General features: G+C 39.8%; 1 protein-coding gene across 2 annotated transcripts in view; it reads left to right on the top strand.

Moving 5' to 3' along the window:
• TMTC4 (transmembrane O-mannosyltransferase targeting cadherins 4) overlaps positions 1-12,335 on the top strand; it is a 114,337-nt gene that overhangs the window by 31,475 nt on the left and 70,527 nt on the right. The window contains exons 3-4 of one of the 2 annotated variants that reach the window (XM_077297077.1): positions 5,175-5,290; positions 8,194-8,407. In XM_077297077.1, coding sequence (XP_077153192.1) covers positions 5,175-5,290; positions 8,194-8,407 — 330 coding nt within the window. Of the gene's footprint in view, positions 1-5,174; positions 5,291-5,689; positions 5,797-8,193; positions 8,408-12,335 lie in introns of those variants that run through there. The other variant, XM_077297078.1, reaches the window with a different exon arrangement.

Below are 12,335 nucleotides of genomic sequence, written 5' to 3'. Positions count from 1 at the left end.
GCAAAATTTTCGCCATATTTCCGTTTTTTTCATAAATAATCGCAAGTAATATCGAAGAAATGTTACCACTAACATGAAGTACAATATGTCACGAAAAAACAATCTCAGAATCAGCAGGATCTGTTAAAGCGTTCCAGAGTTATAACCTCATAAAGTGACAGTGGTCAGAATTGTAAAAATTGGCTCGGTCATTAAGTACCAAATTGGCTCTGTCACTAAGGGGTTAAGTCTCCTCATCTTGACATGCTTAACATGTCACTCTTGGCAAGGAGAAACTATACTTTTTGGATCCCAGTCAGACACCTCTCATTCAGCCAAACCAGATTTCCACTTTGCACTGATGAGGGGCAGTACCCCGAAACACAATGTCGGCAAATTGAGATCTGGTTTGGCTCTTACTCTAAGTCATGTGAAAAGGCTCGTTAAAGGGTCGCCATTGACTGTTAGCATTGCTACTTCCAATAGGTGGCACTAGAGTTCTAGTCCTCTTCCTCTCTGAAGAGACAATTTGCATATTTCCCAGAGGAGCATTGCGGCTTTAAGTCTCCTCATCTCGACATGCTTATCATGTCACTCTCCGCAAGGAGAAACGATACTTTTTGGATAACTCTTCCTGAAAGGACAAGAAGTAAAATCTAAAATGTCCTCAGTGCCAGTGTGATAATTACAAGATTTCTAAGTACATTTTTTATATACGTGTTATCTGGAAAAAATATTGCCAAAAGTAAAAAAAAAAAAAAAAAAAAGTAAATGTAATACAAAAACTACAAAATACATTTAATAAAAGAAAAAAAAAAAAAAAGTCATTATCTGATCTGATAATACATGCCCTATAATTTTCATGGCTATATTCCAAATTCCATTGGCATTGGAGGATGTGGATTTTTTTTTTTTTTTTTTTTACCAATGACAGCACCACAAGAGAGGGTATCCACCCTTCTAGGACGGGAAACCTTCAGGATAAAAAGGCGGCACCTCTCCTCACATTACTTGGTGTCCTGTCCTTAACCGGGGAGCCATGTTGGGACAGCGGCAGAAGAAAATAGGTTTCCCAGACATGGGCCGGTCGATAACTGGCAGGACACAGTCTCTGCTGTGAGCCGGGGTTCTGGAAGCGCAGAAGTAGTCCAGAAGTCACGCCCTGAAGACTCATACCGTTGACATTTCACCTGGTGAGTATGTCCAGGGTTGTGTACCGGAAGCTGCAGTGGACAAAAGAGATATGGAGTCAATAAGCCAAACCTCTGACTTCGACAAATCAATTTCCCTTACTCCGACTCCCTCATACATGCTTCACTACTGCTCCCATCATCCGACACCTGCTGCAGCGAGAGCAGGAGCGGCGGATGCGACTATTCATCTGCAGCTCATTCCCCTGTATTTTTGTTAACCAGGTAGGCAAAACTCACAGCTGGGGGCTGCAACCCTCACCTGTCAGCTTCAGCAAGGCTAGGTATCAAGAATAGAGGGGTCCCCATACCGTATTTTTTAATTATTTAAATAAACAATTTTAAAAAAGTGTGGGGTCCCCCCAATTTTTGACATCCAGCCTTGCTAAAGGGTCATTCCATGTCAAGTGAACCAATGATTTTTACCACTATATTTTTAATTCTTTTGAGATTTTGTTATTTGGTAATAGTGTGTCAGAGAATGCAAAATGTGAAGAAGAAAAAAATTATAGATTTTTTTGTTATTTTTTATTGATTTTCAAAGTTCGGAAAAAGTGCGAATTTCGGTGTTGCCTGCCATTACATTTCTCCCCATAACTCAGGCTAGAAAAGAGATAGAGAAACAAAATAAACACCATTCTACTCAGAACTGTACAGGCTTTCACCAGATATGTCACAAGAGTATCTTTGATAATATTTTACCTATGCGAACGCAAGCGCAAAACTTTAAAACGCATTTCCGAAAAAAAACGTTTAATTTAAAAATTTCAAAAACTGCACATGTACCTGCTATGCTCCTATTCACATCTGTACCAAAATACAAGATGGGATCATGATGGGATCATATTTTAAAAAATAAAACTATTACAGTGTCAGTTCAAAAATCTTGATTTCAGATCTGCTCAGCTTGTGGTCTAACAGTGTGGGGTCCATATTTACCAAATAATCCATGATTGTTAGATATTACGGTATTATTTATTATGTTACAGAGTATTAGAAGCAGGAGAGGACAGAGGAGAAGCTTTGTTAGGGCTGAGGATGACCAGGGGTACACAGTAACTGCAGAGCAGATGACCGGCCGGCAGCTCCAGCCTCCACAGACCGTATTCACACCAAATCTTATCACCCAGGCAACTCCTCAAATGGAGGGAGAAAAATATTCTTACCATCCAGTTCATGTATTGTACAAACCAGGACTACGAGGAGGAGGAGAGTTTGTTATAACATCGGTTACAGGAATCAGAACCCATCACAGGGACTCAGCAATACCGGACTGTCATCCCATGTAGTGGAAATAAAGACAGTGACGTCCATGACGTGGTAGAAGGCGGCACAAGATCGGCCATGGATGACACAACTGGTACGTGACCTGTGAATATGATCGGCGCTGGCAGCTACTGAACTCTCCAAAGATTGTGAAAATGAAGACGTAGAAGTGACTTTTCTGCACCTTCTGGTCCAGCGCCGTCCTATGTGTATCCAAGAAAACCAGACATTGTAAAAGTGAACAAAAATCAGATCTAACTCAGGTGGAGCCGAGCACCATGACAGCCGCACATACTCTGACACAGAAGGAAACGGCCATTGCTAGTAAGCGCTTATGGACATGATGACATTTCACCCACTAGAAGGGACACATTGATGATAACAGGCCAGTGTAAAAACCTACTATTAACTGTTTGATTAGTTCATATTTTATAGTACGAGGATTTAACTACTGGACTATTCTTCTTAAACACTTCAGAAATGACATGTTTAGTGATATAGTAGAAAAAAAATTGTTCCATGTATAAATAGGTGGTAGAAATATTGGTTCTTTTAATCTTGTTTTTAACATATAATTAGGATCAGACTGAATTTAGAAAACCACACTTGAGGATGTGATCACCTTTTATCTTTTGGCTTGTTCAATGAATTCAGGTTGAAAATGCTGAGCAAGTTGTTATGATGATTAAGATGCATTTATTCTGGCACTTTGGTAATTGTTTTTTGTGTTTCTTTATTGTTGCATATAAATGTTGAATGCAATAAGTTGTAATTTGAAAAGAAAAAAGGAAGAAACTCACACAAACATAAAATCAGATGATTCAAGGCTTAAAAAAAAAAATACAAATGCGATAGATCCCAAGTTGAATCCCTGTACAAATATAAACAAGGACACAAGTAACACACATGGCATGTTTTTACAATTTTAAAACATACGTTTTTTTCAGAATTGCGCATCAAAATTTTTAATTTGATTTCTCCAAAACAAAATATAAAGAAACATAGTCTTGTGACATATCAAATGAAAGCTGGTACCGTTCTGAGAAAAATGATGCCTCTCCCACCTCTGTATCTTAATTCTAGCCCGATATATGATAAAAAATGTAAAGCCATACCAGGCCAAAGTCCATGCTTTTTCAAAACTTTAAAAATCTGTAAAAAATTAACTGATGAAGAAAAAAATTCTAAACTTTTAATTTGTAATTAACTAAAGTTGTACTTCATAAAAACAAAAAATAAAAAAAATCTAAAGACGTAAGGTAAAAAAAATATTCATATTTGGATCACTTGATATGGAATGACCCTAAAGCAGACAGCTGGGGGCTTTTATTCTCAGTCTGGTAAGGGGCCATGGATATTGACCACCCCTAGCCTAAAAATGCAATTTTAGATGTGCCAATTCTGGCACTTTGCCCGGCTCCTCCCACTTGCCCTGTAGCAGTGGCAAGTGGGGTGATAGTTGGGGGGGAGGGTTGATGTCACCTTTGTATTGTCCGGTGACATCAAGCCCCAAGGTTAGTAATGAAGAGGTGTCAATAAGACGCCCCCATTACTAACCCCATACTCATACTGTATGAAAACACATACACAAAGAATAAAGTCCTTTAATTGAAAAAATGACAGACTCCTTTAACCCCTTTTTGCCATTGGATGGAATAGTACGTCCTATGGCAGAACCCCTGCTTTGCGTGGGCTCCGGCGGTGAGCCCGCATCAAAGCTGGGACATGTCAGCTGTTTTGAACAGCGGACATGTGCCCGCAATTGGTGCGGGCGGAATTGCGATCTGCCCGCACCTATTAACTAGTTAAATGCCGCTGTCAAACTCTGACAGTGGCATTTAACAAGCACATCCGGACGGAAATGCACTCATCGGTGACCCCGTCACATGATCGGGGGGTCATCGGTGCATCTGCATGATACCCAGAGGTCTCCTTGAGATCTCTGGCTGTTGATGCCAGATTGCTATGAGCGCCACCCTGTGAATGATCACCTGCACTATAGTCTCAGAATATACAAAGTCATTTAAAACCTTTTTTTGTTTTTCTAAACTTGGCAAACCCTCTTTTTTCTACATGTTTAGTTTTCCATAGATTTAAATCTCAACATGTATACTAAGAGCAGCATGAAAATATAATCAAATATATATATTTTTAAAAGAGAAGAAGCGAGTCATTTTTTACTACAGCATTACAATGAAGGTTTTCCTAGTCCTGAAGAATATGAAAACCTTCTGTTTAAAGCTTTCAGTTTAGCTTGAGTTCTTCCTGCAGGAGCACATGTATCATGCTGAGATATCGTATATAAATTTCCATTTGGCATATGGATACCATTGTTTCCATCCATGGTAATGCTTGGTGACTGTGGTACTTCGGTGACATTAATTACTCATGTGTTGATGTTTACTCCAACTAACTTCATATTTAGTATGCTACCTGGAAAATTTTTGGCACCTGCTTTAGCTCTGCTAATTGTGTGTACAAATGTGTTTTCGAGCAAACCGTATCATTGAGATACATGCACAGAAATTGCAAAGCAAATTGTCACTTTATTTTTAGTATTTGTATTTTTCCCTTAAATTGTACAGCAGTGAAATAGTTTTACTATCTAGATAAGTGTACCTGTATGAAGTGTAGGATTCTAGACTATGACAACCAATTCGGTAAACTGCCCAGAACTTTTGCAGACAGCATCGCCATTGAAGTCTTCTCCATGATCAGTTTTTATGCTTTTATATTTAGGACCTCCGAGGTGAGACTACAATTGGGGATCTTTGGCTTCATGATTTTTGGGGCACCAAACTCAGTAGCAATGCAAGTCATAAGTCGTACAGACCGCTCACAGTCTTAACATTTAGGTAAGTTATACACTTTAAAGCATGACCCTGACCTATTATATATCTGTAATATTTCTCTTTAAGGGGTTCGCCAAGATATATAATAAAATATGCATTTAAATATTAAACTTTTTAAACAACTTTATTTGGCAAAAAGGTATGTTTTATCTCTGTCAGGATTTTGAACATGGCTACTGCCAGGACATGCAGTAGGATGGACTGTATGAAGACTGACGCACTAAACCTGTCAGGCTGATGGAGATGTATGTTCATTCTCAGTCAGCTAAAGAAAGGTACTTATCTTCTCCTTTAGTCCAGCTCCACTCAGTGTCCTACCATGTCGACTGAATGTTTAAGATGCCCAACGGGGCTCTGCTCTGACTTGACCTCTGTCTTGTGCTTCACACAGCCCATCCTACTCCTACTGCGTGTCCTCTGCAATCTGGGAAGGGGTACGATTCATAGTAGCTGCCATCTTGGAATCCTGACATTGAACTAGACAAAGCATACCTTTTTGGTATATTAAGGTATTTAGAAAAATGTTTAATAATTAAATGTGTATTACTTATTTTAGTACATTTCTTGGAGAACCCCTCCAATGTTGTTTGTAAGTCCTCATTCAGACGTTCGCGTTGCATGTACATGTTCTGTTTTTTTTTTCACGGTTACAATACGTACCCGCTATAATCTCTGGAGCTATTCACTTGTCCATGTTTTTCATGCACTGTGTGTCCATGCATAACTCATGGGTCCGTGAAAAACACGTACAGCACATAGATGTCATCCATGTTCTGTCCATATGTAACATTGCAAAGGAAAGGCGTAGTATTGTCATTTATCCATCTGTGCACTGTTGAAACGCCGATGGTAAAAATGGACACGAGGACTGTATACTGATGACACTCTGATGGTAAAAATGGACACAAGGACCGTATACTGATGACTCTGATGGTAAAAACGGACACGAGGACAGTGTAATGATGGCACTGATGGTAAAAACGGACACGAGGACGGTATACTGATCACACTCTGATGGTAAAAATGGACACAAGGACAGTATACTGATGACACTCTGATGGTAAAGACGAACACGAGGACCGTACACTGATGACACTCTAATTCAAAACACTGACCCTGGTAGCATTTTTTTCCATGTACCGTATATACTCGTGTATAAGCCGACCTGAGTATAAGCCGTGGCACCTAATTTTGCCACAAAAAACTGGGAAAACTTATTGATTCGAGTATAAGCCGAGTATGCATTGTCCCCTCATCCCCATCCTTGTCTTCATGGCTCCTCAACCCCATCCTTGTCTGCATGGCTCCTCAACCCCATCCTTGTCTGCATGGCTCCTCAACCCCATCCTTGTCTGCATGGCTCATCAACCCCATCCTTATATGTATGGCTCCTTAGTTCCATCCTTATAAGCATGGCTCCTTAGTTCCATCCTTGTGTACATGGCTCCTTAGTCCCATCCTTGTCTGCACGGCTCCTTAGTCCCATTCTTGTCGTCTTCGTGGCTCCTTATTCCCATCCTTGTCGTCTTCGTTGCTCCTTATTCCCAGGCTTGTCTGCGTGGCTCCTTATTCCCAGGCTTGTCTGCGTGGCTCCTTATTCCCAGGCTTGTCTGCGTGGCTCCTTATTCCCAGCCTTGTCTGCATGGCTCCTTATTTCCAGCCTTGTCTGCGTGGCTCCTTATTCCCATCTTTGTCTGCATGGCTGTTTATTTCCATCCTTGTCTGCGTGGCTTCTTATTCCCATCCTTGTCTGTGTGGCTCCTTTATCCCCATCCTTGTATACATGGTTCCTCATCCCCATCCTTGCATGTGTGGCCACCATGAGAAAAGCATAAAAAAAAAAAAAATCCTATTTACCTTCCCTACGCGCCCTCGCAGCATCTCGTTCCGATGCCAGCAGCTCCTGCTGCCGAGCGATCATGTGTCCCCACTCATTAAGGGAATGAATATTCACCTCTCTCCACGCCTATGGGCGTGGAGAGAGGTGAATATTCATTCCCTTAATGAGCGGGCACCCGTGATAGCCCGGCAGCTGCTGGAAGCCGGTGGCTGCAGCGGAAACTGTGCGCTCTATAAGAGAAATGAATATTCATTGCCAGTGCAGTGAATATTAATTTCTCTTTAGCAGTGGGCACAGGCTTTGGTGGCAGCAAGGGCTGCTGCCTCGTTGACCCGTCGCTCCTCCTCCCCCGCTGTCTTCTGGGACAATGACTTAATGACTTGTGTATAAGCTGAAGGGGTCGTTTTCTGCAGAAAAAAATGTGCTGAAAAATTCGTCTTATACACGAGTATATACGATATGTGTAAACATGGATGTGTAAATGAGACCTAATACTATTTTATGTTTTGTTTTGCTGTCACCAAAAAGGATTTAAAAGCAAATGGGCTTTATGTCTGTTATGAAGCTGTAAAGTCTGTGAAACATAAAAATTAAATGATGCTAATGACATGGTACTGCTATGTGCACAAATCTGTAAAACAAAATTCAGATTAAACTACAGGCCATATATGCATTTATCTGCTACATAATTCCGCCTCCATAAATAAAAATGCAAAAGGATAATGACAGAATCGCATAAGGAAAAAATGCTTATCCCTAAATGTAAAATCAAAATCCTGTTTAGCATATTAATATTTAATATTGTAACTTTAAACCTTTATCATGCTGGTGTCACCAACTCTTCCTATCTGAACTGGCTTTATGGACACCCTTGGGCAGTGATGTCAAGAGTACTCTGTGCTCCATGTCATCCTTATCTAAGTGTTTTAGGTAAATGTGTGCACAATAATACCAAGTGCTATCATTATTGATTTGTCAATATAAAATTATTATTTAATATTGCGTAAAATCATGTGATACAATGTAGCTATCTTGTTAATTATCCGTCCTTTGTAATGTTTTGCAGAGTCAGTTATGCCCTTGCAGGAGGTTTGCACCCAGTTGGGTTTCATGTAATCAACATTATTTTACATTGCATGGTGTCTGTCCTGATGCTTGATGTGTTTTCACTACTGTTCGGTGGCAAAACATGTGACAAGGGAAAAAAAATGACATATTCCCCCAAGGCAGCGTTACTTAGTGCTTTGTTGTTTGCCGTGCATCCAGTACATACAGAATGTGTAAGTATATTATCCTTCTCTTGTAGTTACATAGTTAGTATGGTTGGAAAAAAGACTTCTGTCCATCAAGTTCATCAGAGGGATGGGAAGGCTAAAGGGAATGAGATATAGGTGCATCCATAATGCATGACTCAGTCTGCCCAAAAGAGCAGGTCTTTCACTCCTGATCCCGAGTGTCTATCGACTGGGCCATCATTCAGAACAAGAATGTTATAGATGCACACAAGTATTTGAATTGTTAAAAGCATCATTGTTCCTTCTGTGACCAGCTCTTGAGGTAGGCTGTCCTATAGATTAAGTCCTCAAGAAGGCTTGAATCCTATGGAAATGGATCTTCTTTTTTTTTTTTTTTTTCATCAAGATATAGGGAGTACCTTTTTGTCTTTTTTTTTTTTGTGAGTGTTTTACACAATACAGCTTTTTTACTATATTTTTGGTTTGGGAAATGTATGTACTTGTGCAGGTTATTCATATCCCCCTTATATGGCTATTCTCAAGACTAAATAAGACATACTGTAGAATATCATTGTTCTGCACTGGTGTAATACACCACGATACATCTGTCTGGTTGCTCATACCCACAAATTATTTTGTCTTTTTTGATACTTTTACTTGTTTTCAATAGTGTTTGTATCAGTAATGATGTACCATATGCCAAATCAGTTCTCATGCTTCGCACTGACAAGGGCCAACAGCCCGAAACACCGTGTCTGTGAATTGAGATACTGATTTGGCTTTTATCCTAAGTCATATTGCACGACTCGTTAGAGGGTTGATTGTGACTTGTAGGATCGCTGCTTCCAACAGGTGGCGCTATAGAGTTAAGTCCTCTTTTTTCTCAGAAGAGGCAATTTGCATACCATATGTAAAGCATTTTTTTTATGTATCTTACACATTTTAATTATATTTTTATTGTATCTTTTAAATTTATACATATGTTTCATCAAATTGTTACCTGCATAAATTCAGAGACGCCTTTTACTCAAGTCTTATGAACTTTCAGATAAATAAACTTAAAGGAATTAGTCACTATGAAACCTATTCAAATTTTACTTTAGTTTTTTAGGAAAACAAAACTTTTTATTTCATAGATAGATGTGGGCTCCTTGGTGTGGCCATGGGCTCAATGTAGCTTTTTGCCCTGTAAATCGGCATACCAGGCACCCCCCTCCAGTCTGAGACTGGAGTATATTGCTCGTGTAAGTTACACTACTAAAGTGGTGTAATTAATCATGAATTTGACTGCCATGCGGAGTTGAAATACACTAAAAATGCATGTAAGGCTACTTTCACACTAGCGTTGTACGACGCACATCGCAATGTGACGTTGCGACGTACCGACGCATACTGTGCAAGCGCCGCACAACGGGGGCAGCGGATGCAGTTTTTCAACGCATCCGCTGCCCCATTGTGAGGTGCGGGGAGGCGGGGGCGGAGTTCCGGCCGCGCATGCGCAGTCGGAAATGCTGGACACGACGCACCCAAAAACGTTACATGCAACGCTTTTTGGTGGCGACGGACCGACGCAACCGTCGCACGACTGTTGCAACGTGTGTCAATGCGTCGCACTGCGTCGCTAATGCAAGTCTATGGAGAAAAAACGCATCCTGCAAGCACTTTTGCAGGATGCGTTTTTTCTACAAAACGACGCATAGCGACGTGCAGTGCATGACGCTAGTGTGAAAGTAGCCTTAAAGCCAAATAATAGGAAGTTTCGAAAGTAATGCAGTTTAATTTAGAACATGACATAGCAATAAGAGACAAAAAACTCCAACGCATGTAAAAAGAGCAGTCAAAAATGCAATGAAAAAAATGTACCGTATTTTAAAAGAAAAATAAGTGACTTAAAAACCCCAGCAAATGCTGAATCGGTTCTTGGTCCTTTCCCTGGTGTCAGTGATAATGTATGGTTAGATTGAGTAACTATAACTAACCATGTAGAGTAAGATGTATATTGTGGTTGAACAATCAATCAGTCTCCATCTAATGTAATTGGCCACTTTAATATTAAGAGCTCATATCCCAAAGCAGAATTAAAGGGGTTGTTCAATGGTGAAACTCAATCCCCCCTCCCCCCCCCCCCCCGCATATCTAGGGCAGGCAGATAAGGAGGTCTGTGCTGACCCCAGAAGGGGTGTCTGCTCAGTTCAGAGGTCACAGGACCGCTGTAGCATGTGATTGACTGCAGCAGTCAAGTGACTAAAAGAGCATATCATTAAGGCTATGTGCACACGTTCAGGATTTCTTGCAAAGATTTCCTGAGCAAAAGCGGACATTTTCTGCAAGAAATCCGCATGCGTTTTTTTTCCGGAGCTTCCCAATGCATTAAATAGCGGGAAAAATGCGAAAAATCCGCAAAATTAATGAACATGCTGTGTTTTTTACCGCGATGCATTTTTTTTCGCGGAAAAAAACGCATCTTGTGCAGAAAAATTGCGGAATGCATTCTAAATGATGGGATGCATGATGTATGTGTTTTTTATGCGTTTTTAAAGCGAAAAAACATTAAAAAAAACTTGAAAAATCCGCAACGTGTGCACACAGCCTAAAAGTTTTTCTGATGACCGATCTTCTAGTCACCTTACCGCTGTAGTGGTCCTTTGACTTCTGAACAAAACTGACACCACTTGCAAAGGCAGTGCAGACACCCGGCATGGCTTCGGAATGTGGGTATACAGTAGTTCTGTTTATTATTTTAACCCCTTAGTGACAGAGCCAAATTTTTGAAATCTGACCAGTGTCATTTTATGTGCTAATAACTCTGCAACGCTTCAACAAATCCTAGTGATTTTGAGATTGTTTTTTCGTGACACATTATACTTTATGATAATAGTAAATTTAGGTCAATATGTTTTGTGTTTATTTATACAAAATATCAAACATTTGAGAAAAATGTTAATTATCAATTTTCAAAATTTGAATGATTATCCCTTTAATCCAGATGGCCATACCACAGCAAACCATTAATAAATAACATTTCCCACATGTCTGCTTTACATCAGCACCATTTGTAAAATATTTTATTTTGGTAGCAATTTAGGAGGATTAAAAATGTAGCAGCAATTTTTCATTTTTTCAAGAAAATTTACAAAATTTATTTTTTTAGAGACTTATCCATGTTTGAAGTGCATTTAGGGGTCTCATATATTGGGAAACCCCCAAAAGTGATACCATTTTTAAATCAGCACCCCCTGATATATTGAAAACTGCAGTCAGGTAGTTTATTAACTTCAGGTGCGTTACAGGAATTAATGCAAAGTGACATGACGGAAATGAAAATGTGTATTTTTATCACCTAAATGTCTCTAACTTCTGAACAGATTACTACTGCCGTTAGATTCTTAGGCCACTATTTGGTCATGAATTGCCATGGCAAAGAACAGGACCACACAATCATGATCTGAGGGCACTAATTTGGATAAAGAAGAAGCCCCCACACTCTGTTAACCATTTATAATGATGTAGTCACGATTGACAGCAGCATCTAAGGGGTTAAACAGATATGGACGGTGCAAACACTGATCGTGGCTGATGCAGCAAGTTGTCACCTATAGTGGACAGCCGACAGCTGCTGGATTGTCACCTGTATGGGGAGGCTATTCTCTTATATCTCAGGTCAGTTAAAAGACGTATTGGCGGTCACTAAGGGGTTAAAGTCATCCATGTCTGACAAGAAAAAAGGTGTTTCACTGTCGGACAACCCCTTTAAATAAATTAAAAAAAAATAAAACGTTTACATTTTTAATATACACTAATTTTCTCTGTATAAATTTCTTCTGGTAAGTTCCTTTTTGTGATTTGCATTTAATAGATTTTTAAAATGTCTCCTAGAATTCTAGAATTGCAGCACTGTGCTCCGGGCCAGTCTATTCCACTTGCATTTTGTAAAGTTTTCCTTTGCTTTCCATGCTTAGTTAACCTGTGCAAC

This window comes from Ranitomeya variabilis, chromosome 3 (assembly GCF_051348905.1).
Source record: "Ranitomeya variabilis isolate aRanVar5 chromosome 3, aRanVar5.hap1, whole genome shotgun sequence".
Lineage (NCBI taxonomy): Eukaryota > Metazoa > Chordata > Amphibia > Anura > Dendrobatidae > Ranitomeya > Ranitomeya variabilis.
Note: the sequence above shows the minus strand (reverse complement) of the source record. Positions and strands in the feature narration are given on the sequence as shown.